The 21,623-nt window shown below is 40.2% G+C and overlaps 1 protein-coding gene across 2 annotated transcripts in view; it reads right to left on the reverse strand.

Moving 5' to 3' along the window:
- Nucleotides 1-1,651: 1,651 nt before the first annotated feature.
- The window catches only part of NR3C2 (nuclear receptor subfamily 3 group C member 2), a 145,736-nt gene continuing 125,764 nt past the window's right edge, over nt 1,652-21,623 (reverse strand). For both annotated transcript variants that reach the window (XM_056855208.1, XM_056855207.1), the window contains exons 7-9: nt 14,403-14,533; nt 9,776-9,933; nt 1,652-2,866 (exon numbers count right to left, since the gene is read on the reverse strand). In XM_056855208.1, coding sequence (XP_056711186.1) covers nt 2,711-2,866; nt 9,776-9,933; nt 14,403-14,533 — 445 coding nt within the window. In that variant the 3' untranslated portion in view covers nt 1,652-2,710. The remainder of the gene's footprint in view (nt 2,867-9,775; nt 9,934-14,402; nt 14,534-21,623) is intronic.

The following is a 21,623-nucleotide window of genomic DNA, read 5'->3' on the forward strand; positions in this document are numbered from 1 at the left end:
ATTTCTTGAAGAAGGACTCCTCCCTCCTGTATGGGAAATCATTTTGGAAAGTGCAGGTACTTCAAAAGCAGTTTGTGATACTTTGTGGGGATATGTTCTTCAGTGGAAAAAGCAGGTTAGGCTTTGAGCATATCTCATGAAGTTCTTGGGAAGCCAGCTTTAGTGAAGACTTTTGCATATTTGCAATTTACCAAGCAATCTTGAAGAAGGGGGCCGGAGCTGCTCAGGAGGCAGCGTGACCCCTATGCTGGCGTAAGTGCCACTTGCGCCAGTAAGTGGGCACGAACACTGGCTCAGGAGCACTTATGCAGCAACACGAGGCTCGGGCGCCAGCACAGCCTCCCCAGCAGCGTTTATCCAGCACAAGGCCTTGCACCAGCATCGATGAGGGCATTCCCAGGGGCGGAGCTGATGTTAGTCAGCTCTCAAAGCCCTTTTGGACCGGGAACACCGAGTTACGCCTGCAAAAAGACAGACGTAGCCCCGTGGAACTCCATAAAGTTCTATGGGGTTTCTTTCAAAAATGTGCTCTACAGCAGGCCACTTTGGAGGCAGCATGGCTACACCATTCCCGGGTACTACAGAACCATCCCATCCTTAAGATCAAGCTGCCCATCCTAAACCTCTGCCTGGACACAGGTTCATAAAATTATAACTGACAATTCCCCCCCCCCCTTTAAATGGTAATTCGGTTATCAGTGATCATAGGAAGAGTTTTTGTGGTTTATGATCCAAGGTATTCGTAAAATATAGACCCATCCTTATAATCTCAGCCCATAAATGTCCTTATAAAAATATCCAGATCAGTAAGATTAGGGGGGGAAATCATGTCAGTGTTTGTTAGTTCTGTTTTTACGGCCAACTTGTAAAAGTGTTAAAGAATTACTATTACTTGACTATATTGAGGTGGCAATCCTAAACGCAATTACATGCATGTAAATGGTACTAAAATCAGTGGGATATAAATGTAAATAAATTGGTTTTGTATCTAGGTGTAAAACCCTATCCAAATCTGTCCACAGCATCCCCCAATCACGTATGTAAATCCAACTCTACCTAGAACGTGATAAAATATTATCTTTTCCTAGAAGAACATAATTTTTCATATTAGGATTTATTATCTCAATTCTTGTAATTTACATACATTCCAAATAGTAAAAGGAAAACAAGGGATGACATTTAAAATATATATTTATCTTTATCTCTTTGGCCACAATCTAGCATAGCGTTAGGTGCCAAAAAATTCCCACTGAAACCAGTGGGCTAAATCTGCCTGTGCGCTGGACTATGGCCTTTGAGTAAATCAGAGCAGCAGGCATAACCTCACTTCATACTGGAACTGGCAAGTCTTGGAGGGGACTCTGGGCACAGCCTGTGAAGAAGCTGTCTCGCACAAGCTCTCTCTTAAAATGACAGAAGGACTGTACTCTTACACAACTGTGTTCACACCAGTGGGGCTGGTGCAGGACTTCTTCTGGAAGGATTGTGCCCTATGGAGTTTATCTTGGTAGATGAAATGTACGTTTATCTGCAAATCTAGCTAGAGGCACGAAGCAAAGCTTAGCATGCTCGAGCCATGGAAAAGCAGCAGATAAATGCTGAGGAAAAGGAAAATATGGATGAAAACATATAGAAAAAGAATGCAAAATAAAAACTGAAAATGGTTACGGGTGGTTATTTACAACAGACTGTCAGATGGGAAATTAGATATGATGCTAAAAGGCACAGCTTTCCCTTTCTTAAATACACTGTAAACGGTTCATTATGCATGCAGAACAATTCACTTTACAAAAAAAATTACCTTGTGTTTAGACAAAAAGAGTAATTAAATAGTCTCCAGCAAAATAGAATTCTTCCAAAAATACTTTTCCATTCATCCTATTAACCATTAAAGATTTTTCGGTCTCATTTACAAAAGTTCCTTATACCATTTTTTTCAGGTCCTTCAATTTATACATACAGCCATGTACAGTACAGCAAAAGACTGCGAAAAATTATTGGTAAAGCCAGCACAATAGATACCATAAACTGAAACAGAGGCATTTGTTTTAACATCTTATCCTTTCAAGTTAAATAATAAATGAACACTTAACACAGTGTAGATCATTTTATGATGGATAATATGGGATAACAAATGCCGCAGGTAGAGATACCAAGATTATTCCACACCAAATGTTTCATTATTTATTTTACACATCCAGGGTTGTTGGGTGTTGTTTTTTGTCTGTGTGTGTGTGAATGCATGTATATAGTACAAGAATTAATGCCCCATATTGACTTTGTTTTATGTGCAAACCAACGGTAAGCTTTTAAAAGTTCATCTTAGTCCTTGAACCCTTTTGAAACAAGCAAACAATACCAGAAACTACATGGCATATTTAAAATGTTCATCTCTTAAAATATCAAAATCAAAGAGTTATTTGACTAGATATGGCTTTTCATCCAGAGGAACAGGAACATATTTGTTTTCCTAAATGTTGGTGTATTGGGAGTACGGTAATAGTTCTTTAACCATCTTGACGACTTCGTCAAGTTCACATAAACTTCTTTCCAGCCTCCAAACCCTTCCTATGGTTTTTAGACTAGTCAGACTTTTGAACAATTTTTGTATAGCACATTTTAAATGTGGTTTCTTGGGTCCTTCATGGGTGTAGAATAGCACAGGGAAACTTAAGGCAAAGTTTTCTTTTTTTTTCCATTAAGACATCTGTCACTTCCTGTGGAAGTAGAGGGGCTTGGCATTTCCAGATTCCACCTTGGGCAACTGATCACTGATGATTTCTACCAGCATGGCTGGAAACTCCACTTTCAGAGCTTGGGACTCCCGGAAGGTGTAGAAACAGAATTCCAACAAATCGCTAACAAGCTGAAAAGGAACACGAGAAAAAATCAGGAAATGTGAGCATGAAAAATGGGTGTGGAAAGGATTTATATAACATAAATCATAAACAGTATAATAAACATAGACCCTTAAGGCTAAAGCAGATACGATGCGGGATATCAGTGAGCCGATCTGAAACCTTTAATTTAAAATCAGGCATGGGGGAGCTTCCCTGGTTTTCCATATTCCAAATCTGTAGTTAGTGCTGCAGAAGAAGAAAAAAATACAGGCACCTGTATTTCCCCCTCACAGAACTAATAGCAGCTTGTGAGAAAAACAACAATACATAAAAAATGGTTAGACCATCTTCTCCCAACGCAGTGTCCACAATCCATTTTGGGCTGCGGCTGTTCTAAATTAAAAATAAAACAGGAAAATGTTTGCAGATTTCCCATGTTATGTCTGAGTTCCAGTATGCATGTTTCTTCCAATGTGGACGTACCAATAAAACGGCTCCAATCAAGAAAAAGTGGTTGTGGTTACATCCCACTAACCAATGAGCTAGAAGAATGGTTTCTCTAGACTGAGGCATGTTTTGATTATGTAACAGAAATATGAAACAAATGGAATCTTCAAATTCAATAGATCTCCTATTGTAACAAACTCAACAGGCCTCCTATTATAATAGATTCTTCCAGCTTTCGTTTTTGGAGGATAAATAATGCTATGACCTGGATAGCCCTGACCCGGATAGCCCAAGCTAGCCTGATCTTGTCAGATCTCAGAAGCTAAGCAGGGTCGGCCCTGGCAAGTATTTGAATGGGAGCCCTCCAAGGAATACTAAGGTCGTGACCCGGAGGCAGGCAATGGCAAACCACCTCGGAACGCCTTGAAAACCCCACAGGGGGTCGCCATAAGTAGGATGTGACTTGATGGCAAAAAGCAACAACTTTAGATGCCTAGTAGGTAATTTGGGCTTAATTGTCCTAAAACTATTCCTTTTACATTTATTAGGCTACTTAAACCTACAGTTTAAGGCTACTTAAACTACTTTTAAAATTATTCACTACTGAATGTCACACTGCACAGGTAAAACCCCCCCACAGCTCATCACAACTGAATTATTTATAATAGAGAGCCATTCAGTATAATCCTAAAGCTGGGGATAATAAAATGGAATATTCATATAAAAATCCAGCTACATTTTGATCACAAAATATCCTCCTGCAAAACAGAGATTTCATACAGTTTATGGTCACTATCAAATAAGGTCATTACAAATCTAGGGTGAAACATCACTATCACTGCTGGTAGCATGTTGATTTTTAAAATATTACAGCTTTTTGCGTAACCTAAATGGTTGGGAAATGCTTCCACCTAAATTAAAAATAAACATTCCAATAATTTGTTCAAAATCTTCTTTCTTTAAGACATTTTTACGCCACCCAATTAGGGTCCCTAGGGCAGCAAACATAAGACACTGAACATTTGAAAAATTAAAAACATTTAAAACTATTAAATAATTCAATAAAATACATAAACATAACAGCACCAGAACCAAGGAGAAAACCAAACGAATACCCCATACTGGGTAATGCCAAACAAAAAGGAGAAAGATTAATCTCTCTAGTGACAGAGTTCCAGAGTTTTGGTGCCATGATGGAGAAAGCCCTTTCTTGGGTCATCACCCATCTAGCCTCAAATGGTTGGGGCGACAGACAGTAGCAGGGCCTCCAAAGATCATTAGGCCCAAATACATAATGAATCATATTTGAAATCCCGGTTCAATCAACAACACACAAGAATTTTTTTGCAGAGTACATCTAACGCTTCTTATGCAATTCATACTATATCAGATGTTGACACTCTAAGGATATAAGGATGGGTTCTCCACTGAGATTTACCCATTCATGTGGGCTTAAAACAGCTTGTGCATTATTTGAATCCTTGAGATGGGACTAGAAATAAAGGCCTTTTAAAAAGCAGAAGATGCTATTTGCTAAACAGACGATGAAGACAGTTTTTTAAATTTAATCATGTCAAATATAAAATTTATATGACCTGTTATTATAATTCCCTCTTAAACCAGCTGTCTAAACTACTGACTTTTGTCAAAAGCTATATCACAGGCGTCTGCATGAAGGCTTAAAACAACTTAATGCCACCGGGCAAAAATAGGGCGAGGATAAATAATTTGGCATAAATAAATGTAATCTTGAGTAAAGGAATAAAAACAATGGACAAGACCCAGGGAGAATATGAGGCCAATGCTGCCTCGGAAATATTCCATATTTTCCCTCCCAGAAACCCCTCCCCTTTGTTGTAGAGATATGATGGGAAATGTGGAATCAATTTTTGTCCAAATTGCCTGGGAAGAAATGGAGGATGCGGTGCTGGGCCTGAAGAGTCAGTTAAACTCTTCCTGATCAAATTCATTCTCATCTCCTCAATCACCTAATCTTTTCTTTCTGGGCTTTTTTCTAGCCTCTCTCCTATTTATTCTATATAGTGATAAATGAGTACATTAGGCAGAAAACTGGAGTAAGATTTATAGTATTTTGGGGTTGCTTCATCTGGCTAGAACTTTTTAAAATGCTCATTTAGGGCAGCAGTATATTTAGGAAATAATGGTAAAAATGAATAATTTGGTATGATTTGCTTATTTAAAGATAATAGAATATAATATTTCCTATTGATCTTTAGCAATCACCAAGGTCACCTAATAACAATAGCAAAATCCCTACTATGCTTTAAATCCCTACTATGCTAGTATTCCGGTTTGCATTATATGGCACATCCATCCTAATATCCATGGACAGCAATTATTGAATATGCAAGAAAGGTACCTTAAATGGTACTGTCAGCAAACCTTCTAGCAAGCCAACCTGGCCTGAAAAGTAAATTCTGTAATTGATTAGTATTTTCTTCTTATCGAATGATTACAGTGATTTGTTATTTGCATCTGACCTAATTAAAGAGACAGAAATGGGCTCCATGCATTAAATATAGAGTGTGCTCAAAGTACATACCATATTCAAGGTCATAACTTTTAATATAACAATAATTGGTGCCTAATAATTATGATTTTATGAGATGAACATTGCCCTGCGAGAGATGCTAATGAGGAAAAACCCTGTCTCTTCAGAAATCAAAAGGGGTCTTCCGAATTTCCTATCTAAAGGTTGATGTGGTCTAAAGGTTGATGTGGTCCCAGTACTTTCCACTTCTTTATGATTACTATCACAGGGCTGAATAATTTCCTAGTTCTGAGGTTTCGAATCTCCAGTCAAGATCATTTATAAATCTTCTGATGCACGAACGAGGCACCTCGGACCAACTGGGCAATAAGATTTTTAAAAAGGGTTTATTTTTAATGTAAACCGTGCAATGTTTCCCTCATGGGTGGAAAGAGGATTCCGGTTGTTGTGACTATAAACAGTGGTCAACTTGTAGTTTTTATTTGCACTGTTCTCTTTATTTACAGGGACCCCAAAACTGGTTAAGCCAGTTTTATTTAAAATGATTTAAAAACCAAGCCTAGGTCTTGTTGTATCAACACAAGAGATTTAGTGCTGGTTTTGCATCCGTCTCTGCCCCAACACAGCCTCTTCCTCACACTATTAAGCTGGTGCTGCAGTAAGGAGCTCCTAGTACAAATGAGGCGTTAGTCCCACTGACTTCAATGGACCGAAAGAAGCTTAAATCCAGCTTAATAGCACTGTGACCTCTGCATGTCTGAATTCAAGCTGTTCAATAATTGCTTTGTTTTGTTTTTCTTTTGGTACTTAGGGGATCTGTGAATAAAGTTGCTGATGCTATTGAATACCTGTTTGCCTACCTGTTCTGTCAGGGAAAATTTTCCTGCTCTTGGCATTTTTCTTTCTGCACATATGTTCACCATGTGGTAGATGTCCAGCTAAAACCACTGAGCAATGTAAAACGTTTCCCTTCGCTATTGATCTGCATGATGTGGAGTCAATCCATAGCTACTGCGCTTAGTAGTGTGTCATTTTATTATACACGGCGTTGAGACTATGCTAGACAACAAGTTTAGTAGGAACCACCAAGCACTGTGTGGCATTATGTCCTCAGAAGTGTTGCCACACACTCAGTTCAAATGTTTAAGGAGAATGAGGCATTAGTTTAGTTTTTCTAAGGGTCTTTATTGTCAGAGTCATGAGTATTTCTGTTTCAGAGTCATACGTATTTCTGTTCAAGTGTGTCAGTTCGTTCTGCTGTTCAGCCTGCCAGGAGTCCAGGCAGGCTCTTGACATGAGTTAGGCCAATTCCTGTGCAAGTATTATTCTTTCGTTTAGTTTCTCTGAACGGGTCAAGCTGCCCCACTCCTTCCCCCTCCCTCTGTTCTGGCCTTGAGCTTCATATAGGCACTTACAGCATTACAGTATTATGGCTTACTCCCTTCCTCTTTCCTGCTAGGCTCCGTTATCACCTAATTCCCAGGCAGCCTGCTTCTGCACCTGGGATGACTCTGTGCTTAAAGATATGCTTTGTAGTTTGGTTCGCCATTAGCAGCTTTGAACTCGTGGATTGCTCATGCTATGTTCCTACGTGCTCCTCAATAAACGTTTACCTGCTTCTGATGTACCTGTCTGAACAAGTGACTTATTGGGATTGCCGAGGGTAGCTGAAGAACCTTACATTTATTATTCAGAAGCATTTGATGTACCCAGCAGGCCTTTATTATTTTAGAAGGCTACCTTTTCCCCCATATGCATGGAGATTTTGATTTCAAACCAAGCGACCTTCCAAGTGGACACTGCCTTATTAATGGACTCTATACCATGCTTAAATAAGCTCTCCCTTTGGTCCACTTCTTAAGTGTCACCTTCCACACGTGCAAGTGACCAACAGCACATGTTCCAGGCCCATTTTAATCAAGCCAGTGCACCAACAGCTTTTGATGGTGCATTTCTAAAATGTGTCCAGTTACAGAAGGAGAGTGTAATTATTTCAGACTCTTAAAATGCATCTCACTGTATTACTTGCATGGGTTTCAAAATCTCTCTGAGAGAGAGAAGCTATCTGCTAACCTGAAGTTAACCTGAAATATTTTAAGTGATGCTGTCTTCACCAACTTCAGCAGAATTCTACGGACTTCACTCCAAATACTTCAACTAGTCTGGTCTGAAGAGCGAGATGATGCTGAACAGAAAAAGAGCTCTTTCCTCCTCGCTCACCCCAAAAGCAAAAGCTAGTCGCTAAAGAATGAACTGTTACTGTGGTACTAATAATACTCTCCTACCGAGATTTTTCAGTGTTTTAATTAACAGCACATGACTTGACAAATAATTCCATATGTACGTTCAGTAAACAGACCTCAGGTTCTCATACGGATGTGACCTGAAATGCACCATACTATATTCCATCTTCACAAATAAGCCAGTCAAGTACAAAGAGGCACATTTATATGCAGCCTCTCACATACTGAGGCCAAAGATTCTATGCACAGCAAGCGTTTCAAAAGTGTATTTCCCAGCTACATCATAAGAATGGAGTACAGGAGTTTGCTTGTTTTTGCTATACAATTTAACAGCTTTTAAAAAGCATAACTGCAGGCTGTCCTCTTGTAAGTAGTGGTTCCACAAAATAGATGCTATAAAGAAACCAAAGTCTCACTAGAAAACAAGCTGGGAATTATGTCAAAAATATATCTAAATGAGCTCCAAGTTTCTCTTATGATTGACTCATTCATTCTGGTTCAAAGCAATTTGCAATCTCTTCGAAAGACTGAAGATACTATTCACAAATCAACATGTTTCCAACGGTTCCACAAGCAGCACTGAGCCTACTCATGATACAGGGCACTGAGAATTACAAATAGCATTATAATAACAGCTGAAAATTTGGTCATGCATACAAAGAATCTGTAAATGATTAATCTTATTCCTACATTTCAATAGCATTCTAATCCATTAAATTGGTTTGCAGTGATTCAGAAGTTGGGTCTGAACACAGTTTGTGACCTCTCCTTTCTGACAAGGTCTGGTTTAAACCATTTGATGTCTCCAAATCAGATTCCAGTACTTTGGTGTGCAGAATATTACACCTCAAATGGTCCCACTAGTTTTTAAGCAGATCTTTTAAAAGAGCCATATCTCATTCAGGATGTCCAACTATATATTTCTTCTTCAAATTTTCTATATTGGTTTTCTTCCAAGGCTGATGACAGAAAAAACACTGAAGCCATCAACCTTAAATCCAGTTCCTTCTTTTCTCTCCATAAAATTAAAAAAAAAAAAAAACGAAATGAGAGCCAGTGTGGTAAATCTTGGAGGCTCAGGTCTGAATTCCTTCTATGCCGTGGAAAGTTTGCTGGGTGACCTTGAGCCAGTCACATACTCTCACTCTAAACCTTCCTCGCAGGGTTGTTGTGAGGATAAAATGGAGGGGAGGAGAACGATGTAAGCTGTATTTCCTCAGCCATGATACTGACTACCACAGAGCTACCTCGGCTTGCATTACAGGGAAACTAGACAAGGGTTTACTTTTGTCCTTGACCATTGTGGCATCTAGTTCCACCATCAGAAGAAGAATTGGTTTTTATATGCCGACTTTCTCTACCACTTAAGGAAGACTCAAACCGCTTACAATCACCTTCCCCTTCCCACAACAGACACCCTGTGAGGTGGGGCTGAGAGAGCTCTTAATAGAACTGTGACTAGCCCAAGGTCACCCAGCTGGCTTCACGTGTAGGAGCAGGGAAACAAATCCAGATCACCAGATTAGCCTCCGCCACTCATGTGGAGGAGTGGGGAATCAATCCCAGTTCTCCAGATCAGAGTCCACCACTCCAACCCACCGCTCTTAACCACTGCACCACGCTGGCTCATCAGTGTTCCAAGCTTGCTCATGAAAGCAGGTACCATCTCACCGTTTGTGTTAATACAACATCTTAATGCCAATGTACTTCAGCTGTTGAAGCTGATTACTTACATCATGAATGGAGTCCAGGAGTTTCGTCAGTTGGTAAAAGCGCTGCCAGCTTTGCCCCGAACTGTTTGGATGTTTAGTTACCATCTTCCTCAGTTCTTTAATATAATTCGCCCTCATTTCTTCAAACGCAGCTTGGCTTTTGAGGCCATCCTTGGGAACTATAATTAAAAGGATCCAAAATATTTTAAATAATTAAGAGGATCCAAAATATTCTGTATAACCATTTGTTACAGAGAAGGGCAATTGGTTACCATTAATAATTTATTATCAATTAGCACAAAACTATGGATAATGTGGTATCCATATTCTTGCACATGTGTATATTTGGCAATATCAGAAATCTTTTGATCTTTAGCAGGAGCTCTTTGCAAGTGAAAGCATATGGAAAGTTCCAGCACAGGAAAGAGGAGGAAGTTGCTTCAAGATAACAAAAAAGACTTATTAAAGTTCCACACTACAGCTGTAAACTCTCTTAAATAGTTGTGGCAAAAAGGTACAACATACACCATTTAAGATTAATTTCAAGATTCCCCCCCCCCCCAATTAAATGTTTTACCAAAAACTGACGTTTCCGTCTTCTGGTGCAATCAGATATTTAAGGTGTCCTAATGCTGCCCCCCCCCCCCCCCATTTGCCGCACCACCACTACTTAGGCAAGCTGTCTGTGAGAATTTACTTTTATACTGTCATATGGGCATTAGCAGGCAAGTTTTGATAAAAACGTCCAAATGGGAGTTTGTTCTTTGAACACCACAGTGCATCACCCTTCACTGTGGTTTGCAATTACGCATTGCCAAATTTACTTTTCACCTGTTGTTCATTTTTTTATTACAAAGTTTTTAAAGAAATGGCTGTAGATAATGTGCCTAATGTGCACTTTAATCTTAAATGCTCCACTGTCCTATTCCACATGCACATAACTCTTAACCACCCTGGTTGGTATTGATGTGTTGAAATTAGACTGATGGGTACACAGAAGAAGCTGGAGAAGTAGGACTTTCTCCCAGAGTATATAGTGACGCTTACCCAACCAACACCTGCACTGCGATACAGAATTCTATGACAGCTCTGTGGAAAACCAACATGCTTGTCGTACAAGGGAACAGAAAGAAAGCATTACAGACAATGTGTTGAGTCTGGAAATCTGTCAGCTCCCCAGGTCTTCAAAAGCAAGACAAAACTAGACAACAGATTCAGTACAGATCTGGTTGTCATGAACAAGCATGAACACAATTAGTTGTCTAGGTCACTTGCTTCCTCCCTCTTCCCTATCCACTATGCACCAAGAATGATGATGGAAGTCTTCAGTCCAATTTATTGTGATTTCTGGATACTGAATCACATTAGTGAAGCACAAAGACCAGCAACAGGAACATTCAATTAAAACTAGCAATGCTTGAAGACCAAATAAGTGCAAGAAATTCAAGAAGGTAAGATCATGGTTAAGAGCGGCGGGGTTCTAATCTGGAGAACCGGGTTCAATTCCCCACTCCTCCACATGAAAGCCTGCTGGGTGACTGTGGGCCAGTCACAGTTCTCTCAGAACTCTCTCATCCCACATGGAGGCAGGCAATGGCAAACCACCTCCAAGCATCTCTTGCCTTGAAAACCCTACAGGGCTGCCATAAGTTGGCTGCCATAAACTGGGCCACCATAAGTTGGCTGGGACACACACACATCATGAAAACGCCATTCTACACTGTACAAAATATTTCTATTTCAATGGTTGGAGGTGACTTTCATACCCCCTGCATCAGGTGTCCTATTCATAATCTTAAAGAACAACCAGTTCTATTATGATTTATTATGGTGGATGTGTCAGCTACAGAAACTGCCTACATGGTAAGGGTTATTCTTGTGCTGCTATTAATGGACATATGATCTGAAATTCCGCTGGGTTTTGATTTCAGGTCAAAATAGACGATCTTGACAAAAGAAACTTATTTGTAAAACAACATTTTAGAGTGTGATCTCACACTCAGAACAAAACAAGAATCCTACGGTAAGAGCAAAACCGAGATGGCAACAGCTGTTTCTAAACAGCTCTGGTTTTTAGAAGTGTACCTAAATAATTTAGCAGCAAGAGACAATCAAGCTACAAACAAATAGCTCCTCTGGGAGCCATTATTTTATCATCCTGGTTTGGGGGAAAAGGCCTAATGGGTGGCAAATGGCAGTTCACATATTTGAATGGGAACCCACCGGGCCAACACTGGCAAGGAGAGAGCAGTAGTTGTAATGGGCCACATGAGGATAGACAAATTGCACTCACACTGCTCTGAAGGGAGGGGCAGAGAGGGACAGGAATGTAGCCATCTCTGCTGGTAGTTTCTAAATGGCAAACATCCTGTAGGGTTGCCTGGGGGGTGAGGTTTTAAACCTTCCATGAAGCTACACGTGTCATACCACTTGGCTTCTATTGAAACTTGCCTGCCTTTCCTAAAAGTTGTATCGGCTCACACATGGTTTATCCTATGCTAACTTTATTTCCAGACTCACTGTAAGCTTTGTCATTAGCAGATAAGGGTAAGAGGGAATTTTTTTCCCCCAGAAGCTAATTGGCTGAGGGAATATCAGGCTTTACTGCGCATGGTGAGGAAGCCTCTCCTTATGTCTTTCCAGGAGCAACATGGTATCTTGGAAAGGTTCCATTATCTAGAAAAGTGGTCATGCCCACAAAAAAACTGGCCAGGGTCCACTGTTAAAGCTACACAGTTGGTTTCAGCATACAACCGCCTCTTCCTAACTGGAGTCTGACAGATGGTCTAAGGGTTTCCTTCACTTCCTGGGTGTCTGAACAATTTTTCTGTGGTGAGGGGTTTTTGTTATGTAATGCTGCCTCCAGTGAAAGTGACTGTTTTACTTCCAATCTATGATGTTTGTGTGCAGTGCTCCCTCCCCTTCCATTCCTCAAACAACAACAATTACCTGACTCCCAAGCAGATTATACAATTGATTACTCTTTACTAAAATCATAAAGAGAGCATCCCAAACATCTATCAACTTCCAACCCATGCCATCAATCCTTGTAAATAAATCTATGCCATCTCCAAACTCAATGCCTTGGTTGCAAACTAACATGCACTTCCAACCATGTCAGTGTTTACAAACCTATCCAATTAGCATGATGAAACTACGCTTTTTGATTTCTGCCTATCCTCTGAAGTTTGTGACGGTCTGATCAGTGTATAGCTGCCTGTACAAAAGAGCCACGGATTTTGCCTTGATATGATTAGAAATAAAGCTGTACGCTCCATTTTCACAAATATCACATCCACATTTTCTACCATACCTGGCATACAGTCAGTACTAAATAAATATGAATGTTTTTGCTAGTAAATCTGATTATTATTATTACAGGGCCATCCATCAGAAAATACACACACACACACACACACACACACATATATATATATATATATATATACCTATAATAATCAGAAACACAACCAAAACTACAGAGTTTTGGACAGACGCCCAGCTGTTTCTCATTCTGCTTATTAAATGTGGCATGGCAACTGGCAATCTTCCCTACTTTGTGGGCAGGGGAAAAGCAAGAAAACAATTGAGATGTAATGTGTGGTTTCTTCCACATGTTAATTGAGGGAAACTTACTTGATGTGGCCATTATTCAAGTTTCTAAATAAATTCCACCAGCTGGTCACGTGATTCAATTAAACAATAACAACAAAATGAAAGCAAGCCTCATATAACCTGTAACATAGTGTCCGGGGGTGGGGGGGAGAGGCAATACTTGGAACTATGGAGCCTGATGTTTGCACAAGCTTTCTGTATGTTTTAAAACCATTCTAACAATCTTTTTTAAGATTGCTGCTGTATTCTTTCGAATTAAACACTGCAAAGAACAGGATTTCACTTCCCTCAATAATATCAATTTATTCTTGGTAGGTCCGCTGCCATTCATGTCGGATAATCCAGTGCCGGAAAACTCACAGGTCTCTTGTTACCGTTGTTGTGACAAGATACTGGCATCAAGACATTTGAATTCTCCCCCCCCCCCCAGTTTTGTGAAGGCCTGGAGCCAAAGATATCCAGGACATGGTTCTGAAGGCACCTAAAGGAGAGGCCATGGCATCTTTGGCATCTGCTTGGCATGCCAGAAGGTCCCAGGTTCAATCCCCGGCATCTCCAGTTAAAAGGACTAGGCAAGTAGGTGATGTGAAAGACCTCTGCCTGAGACCCTGAAGAGCCGCTGCCGGTCTGAGTAGGCAACACTGACTTCGATGGACCAAGGGTCTGATTCAGTATAGGGCAGCTTCATGTGTTCAATACAGCAACCTTACTGAAACTAATTTAGCAAGAATTTCTCCCTGGTCAGGGTATGGATATGAGGCTTCCTGGCAACTTTGTGATACCATACTGAATTCCCAAGAGAAAACAGAGGACAAAAATCTAACATGGAAATTAAAAAATACCGACTCCTTAAAAAGTTGTTTGGATGTATAGCCAGGATACTGATTGCACCCAGCGCTTCATTTGGGCCCTGGAAATTTTTATACTACAAAGTCCTTTTCAGTATTTCTTCAATCATTCTGACTAGTCAGTGAAAGCAACATGCAAATTCCGCAGTTAACAATTATGGCTGAAATTAATTTACAAAAGTTACCTGTGCTTAATAGCAGCAACACTTTCATAATGGTGTATTCTTCAAAGCTAAGTTGCAAGCGAACGAATTGAAGGCTGATCTGGTGCATCCCCTGGCACAGTTCAAACATCGCAGATTGGCGCATCCTCTCTCTACAAGGAAAAAAAAAGCCATCAATGCAGATAAGAACAGAAATGCACTTGATGGCCACTCCTGTGGTCACAGAACCAAAAGGCAGATTATTACCCTAGGAGTACTGCTGTCGTCACATCTCCCAGGTATGTTTAAACAAATGATCAGACTGCTACAGCCTGGTACATGAAAAGATAACCTGAAGTTTTACAAACATGAAGAATTAATAAGGAATACATAGTAAAGTATTTTGATGTAAAACAGTAAATGAATTTGATGTGAGAGACGTAAGTGTTTAACCCTCCCATTGAAACTAATGAGAAGCATGACAGTTAGTAAACGCCTTCAGGTTCAACTTCTTGTTGGGTTGTTTTGTTTCCCCCACCTCCGGCAACCTCCATCTTCACCAAATCAGCACTTCCTTGCTAAAACGAGGAGGCCTATAAATCTAAAGACTTAGAAAATACCATGAGTAGTCCTCTCAGTAGAGTACAGTGTGTGTCCTCTCTCACTTCTCCGGCTCAACTACTTACACAACTACATGTTTCATGCAATAAACCCAACTATCACACACTTGGCCGTATGAGAACAAACACAGCCTTGATATGTGTAAACTCCCATGTCGGCCAATCAGGTTTGTATCAGTCTTTGGAACTGGAAACATACATGCAGTCTCAGAAACCAGCTGCCTTTTCTGTTACTTTGGTTGGTGACTTGGCAAAGCCTGGATCCACATTTCACACTTGCCAACCCAACATTCATAAATACCTGAGGTGCATTTTCAAGTTACAATTCATGACTAGCTCAGCAAAGAGAAACTTATAAGGAAGAACTCTGGGAGGAGCTCATGTCAGACTGAGAGAGCTACATGCACGATATTTCCAACATTATATTTCCATGTATCTTTAGACAGAGTTTTTCAAATATAGTACAAAAATTATTCTGAGGCTACTATACTATCTTTAATTGCAAGAAAGAAAGCACTGCTTTAGGTAAAACAAGTATTTCCCAAACAAAGTCACAGAAATAAAAAAGATCACACAAAAACAACCTGGATTTACATTTTGAAGTTGCTTTAGCAGCAAGCTGATTTTAATTGTAGGTTCACAGTATTGTGTTTCTGAGTGCAAGAAATATTTCAGTAACAGGAAAATTTCAGTAAAAGGAAATGCATTTAGCACTGCACAGTAGTTTCCTTTGATTCCATAGGGAACTGATGCTGTTGTGTACATATGGTAGTACAAGGAAAGGAAGAAGTGTTACTTCTATATAAATCTAAAGGTTCAGTATAAAAGTAGATTTTCAGGGCCCAGTCTCCTTGGTACAGTGTGAAAATATGGGAGTGGGGAGAGAAAAGAAATAAGTAGGTAGCTGATTGAATACAGTTAAGTGCACAAGTACATTAGAGAACTCAAGGTTGAACTAGCACGGCACCGATAGCAGCTTAATGCTGTGGAAGGATATCTCTGTATTAAAGAAAATATCAGAACAGAATAAAATAGTTGTACAGCCATTGCAGATTTCTAAATAGATAGCATTAATGTGAGCCAGCCCCCAAATAACCTCCATTTTCTAAGCAGTGAATGATAACTGTTTTCCTGGAAATATAGCAGGTCAAAATCTAGGATAAATCTGTGTTACAAGAGAATGAATCACAGGAATAATTTTCTATTATGAAGGTTTATGTTAGAATTTAGTTATCACCTCTTGGATAGAGTTTTGAAAGCCAATGCACAGAGGCATAAATTAAAGTCTGCAAGGACAAATGTTCACAGTTCATTTTTTTTGTAGTTGCTCGTCATCCTCAAAGGAGATGGAATATCAATGTGGCTACTGGCCACTCACATGTAAGCCATTTATTCTGCTGAAACCTGATTCTGCTCACAGATCGAACAGCATAATTTCAGCCTCTGCAGTGTGGTATTTTATGATTTATTCACATGTCACCTACCCTAAACGGAGTACTTGCAAAAACATTTTTCCTCAAAACATCTGAACTTTGGGCAATGTTCCTTGTAGCAAGGAAAGGCTCTCTAGGCTTTCAGTCAAATCACTGTAGCTCTGCCACTGACATTTAGTCACACATCGTGTGGTCTTTAATGGAATTCCTGAGAGACCACCCAAATGATACACCATCCAAATGTTTGCCCATATGATTCCTCCTCACTGCATTGATGAATTTTTTTTCCAGCCATCGTGAAGATAACAGTGGACAGGAGACACCTTCTGTGTCTCAATTTAAAGTTACGTAGGCCAAAATCCTAGAGGCAGTATGATGCAGTGGTTAAGGTGTTGGACTAGGATCTAGGAAACCCAAGTTCAAATCCCCACTCGTGCCATGGAAACTTACTGGGTGACCTTGAGCCAGTCACACACTCTCAGCCTCGACCTTGGCTATTATTTGGATGGGAGACCTTCAAGGAATACCAGAGTCATGACATGGAGGCAGGCAATGGCAAACCACCTCTGAATATCTCTTGCCTTGAAAATCCCACCAGGGGTTGCCATAAGTCAGCTGTCCAAAACCAGTGTCCTAAATCATGTCGTAAGTCTTAAGAAGCCATTGTAGTCTCTCAGGCTGTACTAGTACGATGTGCTCCCAAGAGCTGCAGCATCTGAAGAGCTGCAGCATTTGAATAGTCAATGATAGCAGTTATGAAAGAATCTGTGACAAATGCCAGGTCTTCATTATAGTCTCTCAATGAATAACTGCATAGTTGTTATTCATGGTATTCAGGATATCTAGATGTCCTTCCCTCACCAAATCCATTTGTCCACAAAAGAAAGCTGTGTAAATCTCAGAGCCAGGAACTACTTAACTCCCGTTACCCATGGCCATGACACCTTGTGACTGTTTAGAACATGTAGTCAAAAAGGGCAAGAGTCCAGTAGCACCTTAAAGACTAACAAAAATATTTTCTGGTAGGGTATGAGCTTTCGTGAGCCACAGCTCACTTCTTCAGATACAGCTAGAATGTGAATCCATCGATGGATTCACATTCTAGCTGTATCTGAAGAAGTGAGCTGTGGCTCACGAAAGCTCATACCCTACCAGAAAATATTTTTGTTAGTCTTTAAGGTGCTACTGGACTCTTGCCCTTTTTGACTACTGCAAACAGACTAACACGGCTACCCACTGTGAATTGTTTAGAACATGGTTAGTTCTTTACAAATTCATTCACAATGGAGTCCCTCCCCATCTCCCAGGAATGGGGGTGAACACAAAGTCTTGCAAAGACGGCTAAGTACCATTAAGGCTGGTTATCTACCTATCCTCCCTCCCTCTGTCCACACAGCAATCCCAGAAAAAGAAGGTGGAACTGCAGGTGGAATAAATAAAGAGATGGATAATCAGATCTGCAATCTTGAATCACTAGGCGAGCACAGCATCCCACTCATTATTGGCAATAATCATCTATGTTGGTTTGTCTTCTCTACTCTTCTAAGACCTCTGAGAGTCACAATGGACCAAGGAACAGGGTTTCTGTCCATTTCTATGACAAAAGCCAGTGTGAGTAGCACCTAAACACTCACAATTAGTGATGCAGAGTAGGCTATCTCTGGAAGAAGAGTACCTTGTCCAGTCTTGACCAACAGATCATAATCAAATGTCCCTTTAGGCACAGAAAGATCTCTGACAGAGAAAGAACTGTATCTGCCTTTGCATTCCTCACAAAGCCACCAGACTATCCCAATAATGTAGTTAAGACTATGCAGTAATTACCCACAAAATGACAATTACCCAAGCTGAAGTGCCCATTCCTCCCCTTTGTCCAGGCAGCTAGATTTGAATCCAGTAGCACCTTAGAGACCAACAAGATTTTGGGGGAATAAGCTTTTGAGAGTCAAAGCTCACTTCTTCAGGTATCTGACGAAGGAAGTTTTTACTCTCGAAAGATTATACCCTGAAAATCTTGTTGGTCTCTAAGGTGGTATTGGACTCTAATCTAGCCGTTCTACTGCAGACCAACATGGCTGTCCTCTGAAACTTTGTCCAGACAGAAGACATACCTGCTCAAACATCCTATGGCTTTCCTTGACCACTCCCCTCTCTGGATAGAAAAGATTTATTTATTTCTCAAGCCTCTTGTTCTATTACTGTGTTCAAAATCTTATATACACTTTTGTAAGATTTTGAACACAGGAATAGAACAAGAGGCTTGAGTAAAAAATAAACAAATATTTTCTATCCAGACTTGGAAAGAGAGGAGTGGTCAAGGATTTCACCCCATGTACTTCCAGGGAAACATTCTGTTCTGTGTCCCCACTGTTTTTACCTTTTGCATTGCCTTTTGAATTTTTGGCTCCCCAGATGCATGGATGCATGTTGTGGAACTCAGATCTCCTTCATGGGCCTGCACAGAAAATTATTAAAGCCCTTACTTTAACCTTTTGCTCTTTGGAGTCTTGTCTCACACCCTTGAGTGGCGTCCAATGCACAATGTTCATGGATGCTTGGAATAGTGGGCTTTGTAGGATTGTGTATTATACTGATATCATTTAGTGGGTTTTCTAGCATTGTGCATTATATGATTTCTTAATACATTGTTATTCCGACTGCTTAAGTTTGCTATTTTTCCAGCCCAGCTCTTTTTATTACTTCCATCCATAAACTTTATTTGTGATTCCACTTGATCAAGATACTTAGTGTCCCTTCCATGTTTGTCAGGGAACCTTGCCACTCTGTCAACAGGCCCCATTATATCAGTCATGTGGGTCACTGCTTAGACTGGGGGCATTCCTTTAAGACCAATCTAGACCTTAAACCAGCAGATACTTCAGCGCTGGACTGACAAGGCACAGAGGGAAAGTTTCATTCTTACACAAAGCCTATTTTAAAGTGGATTTGGGCTGCCCTGGAGAGTAGACCTCATTCACATGGTCCAATATATGTATATCTGACTACACAGAGTAACACCACTATAGATAGGCGTATCCATCCTCTCTAGATTACAACACATGTTGCCTGTCTTTTCTAGATTCATTTTATATTGGCTAACCAATCTCATATCTGATCATTAACTGGGCAAGTATTAAACCACAAAACAATCACTCTTCAGTAACCTCGAAAGTGCAGAAGGAGGCATGCATTCTTCTGCTGCACCTGGATATCTCTGGGCTGGAGCCATAAAACTGTAGGTCAGATGACTGCAAATGAGATCTTAACTGATCTGAGATTATGCCTCAAGGAAATTAATGTCCTTTTGGAGGAATAATTGCAATGACTATCACATAGGTTTACATTCTTTTTTTTAAAAAAAAAAATAGAAGTACATAAGAAAATTCACATCCAAATTTAGTGTCTCAAGTTTACCTCAAATGTGTATCTCTTTGGGACTATATTCCCATCTCTGTTTTATGCTGTGAAGTACTGCTGCATTAGTGTATGGCATTCAATATGCCTCCCCTAGTCCAATCAGTTTACCTTTTTAAAACAAAGCAGTTATTTTCAAAACCACACATCCTTTGCTATGAGGTCCCTTTCATTCTTTCCCCCCACGAATTAAAAACCTCTTAATTCCCTCGTTTCTCAAGCATTCCACAACTGTAACTAAAACTGTCTCACTATATCTCGATCATATAATGAAAAATATATTTCATTTCGGCTATAAAACTTAACCACATACCACTGATTAATTCTATAAAGATGTTCCAGCAGCCACATCTGCTCTTGTGACCCTGGTGTTTGATTACTATTATTTCCTCAGAGCTGAAAAATCTCTTCCAGTAGGAGTTTGCTTAGAATTCAGTGGCACAAGTGCCAGATAGTTTGAGTTACTGCTAATAATATATTGTACCCACCTGTACAAGAGTAGAATACCAAGTGATACACCAAGTTACAGCAATGCAGGTATATGCTGCATTTGAAAAAATATGGAAAGGGGCATTTGACCTACAGTTTTATGGCCCCAGCCCAGAGATATCCGGTGCAGCAGAAGAATGCATGCCTCCTTCTGCACTTGAACAACAATTAAGGTAAAATTTTTACACCTACATTTGTACCTCCTTTTAAAATGATCTTATTTGGGTCACTAACCTGTCAGAAGTAACATCTGTTCAATACCTAGAAATAGAAATGTGTTGTACATCGCATTGGTCAGGATGCACCTGGAGTGTTGTGTGTAGTTCTGGGAGCCTCACCTCAAAAAGGATGTGGACAGAATGAAGCGGGTGCAGAAGAGAGCAGAGAGGATGATTGGGGCCTGGAGACCAAGCCCTGCAGGGAAAGGCTGAGGGACTTGGGAATGTTCAGTCCTGAAAAGAGGAGGTTGAGGGGGAAGCATGATTGCTCTCTTTAAGTATTTGAACGGCTGTCAGTTAGAGGAGGGCAAGGAGCTGTTCCTGTTGACAGCGGAGGATAGGACACGCAATAATGGGTATAAATTACCGGCAGAAAGGTACCAGCTGGATATTAGGACTTTTTTTTTTTTTTTTTACAATAAGAGTTGTTCAGCAGTGGAATTGGCTGACTAGAGAGGTAGTGAGCCCCCCCTCCCTCACTAGAAGTCTTAAAGCAGCAGCTGGACCAACATTTGTCAGGGATGCTTTAGGCTGACCCTGTATTGAGCAGGGGGTTGGACTGGACCTAAGCATCCAACTGTCCCCCCTTTTTTTGCTTAAACTTTATTTATTTATTTAATGAGCTCTTATAGGCTTTGATTGATTATAGAGGTGGCTGAACTATGATTCTGTGTAGTTGTCTATAATAAAAACGGCGCAAGATCACAAGTATTGTAACATAAATAATAATGCACAGATATATTCTACTGAAACTGAAGAGTGATTATTTCCCTGGTAAAAAACTTTGAGGAAGACCCAACAAGAGATGGCTTGAGTCAATAAAGGAAGCCACAGCCTTCAATTTGCAAGATCTGAGAAAGGCTGTCAAAGATAGGACATTTTGGAGGACTTTCATTCATAGGGTCACCATGAGTCGGAAGCGACTTGACGGCACTTACACACACACACACACACACACACACAAAACTAGCTTCACATGATGCACTCAGAGCCACTTGGACACAAATCACAATCACGTGGTTGATCTCATATTGGTGAACTAGTTAATTCACAGATTCAGCTGCAAAATATCCAGATACAGAAGAAATG

The sequence above is a fragment of the Euleptes europaea genome, chromosome 9 (genome assembly GCF_029931775.1).
Source record: "Euleptes europaea isolate rEulEur1 chromosome 9, rEulEur1.hap1, whole genome shotgun sequence".
Lineage (NCBI taxonomy): Eukaryota > Metazoa > Chordata > Lepidosauria > Squamata > Sphaerodactylidae > Euleptes > Euleptes europaea.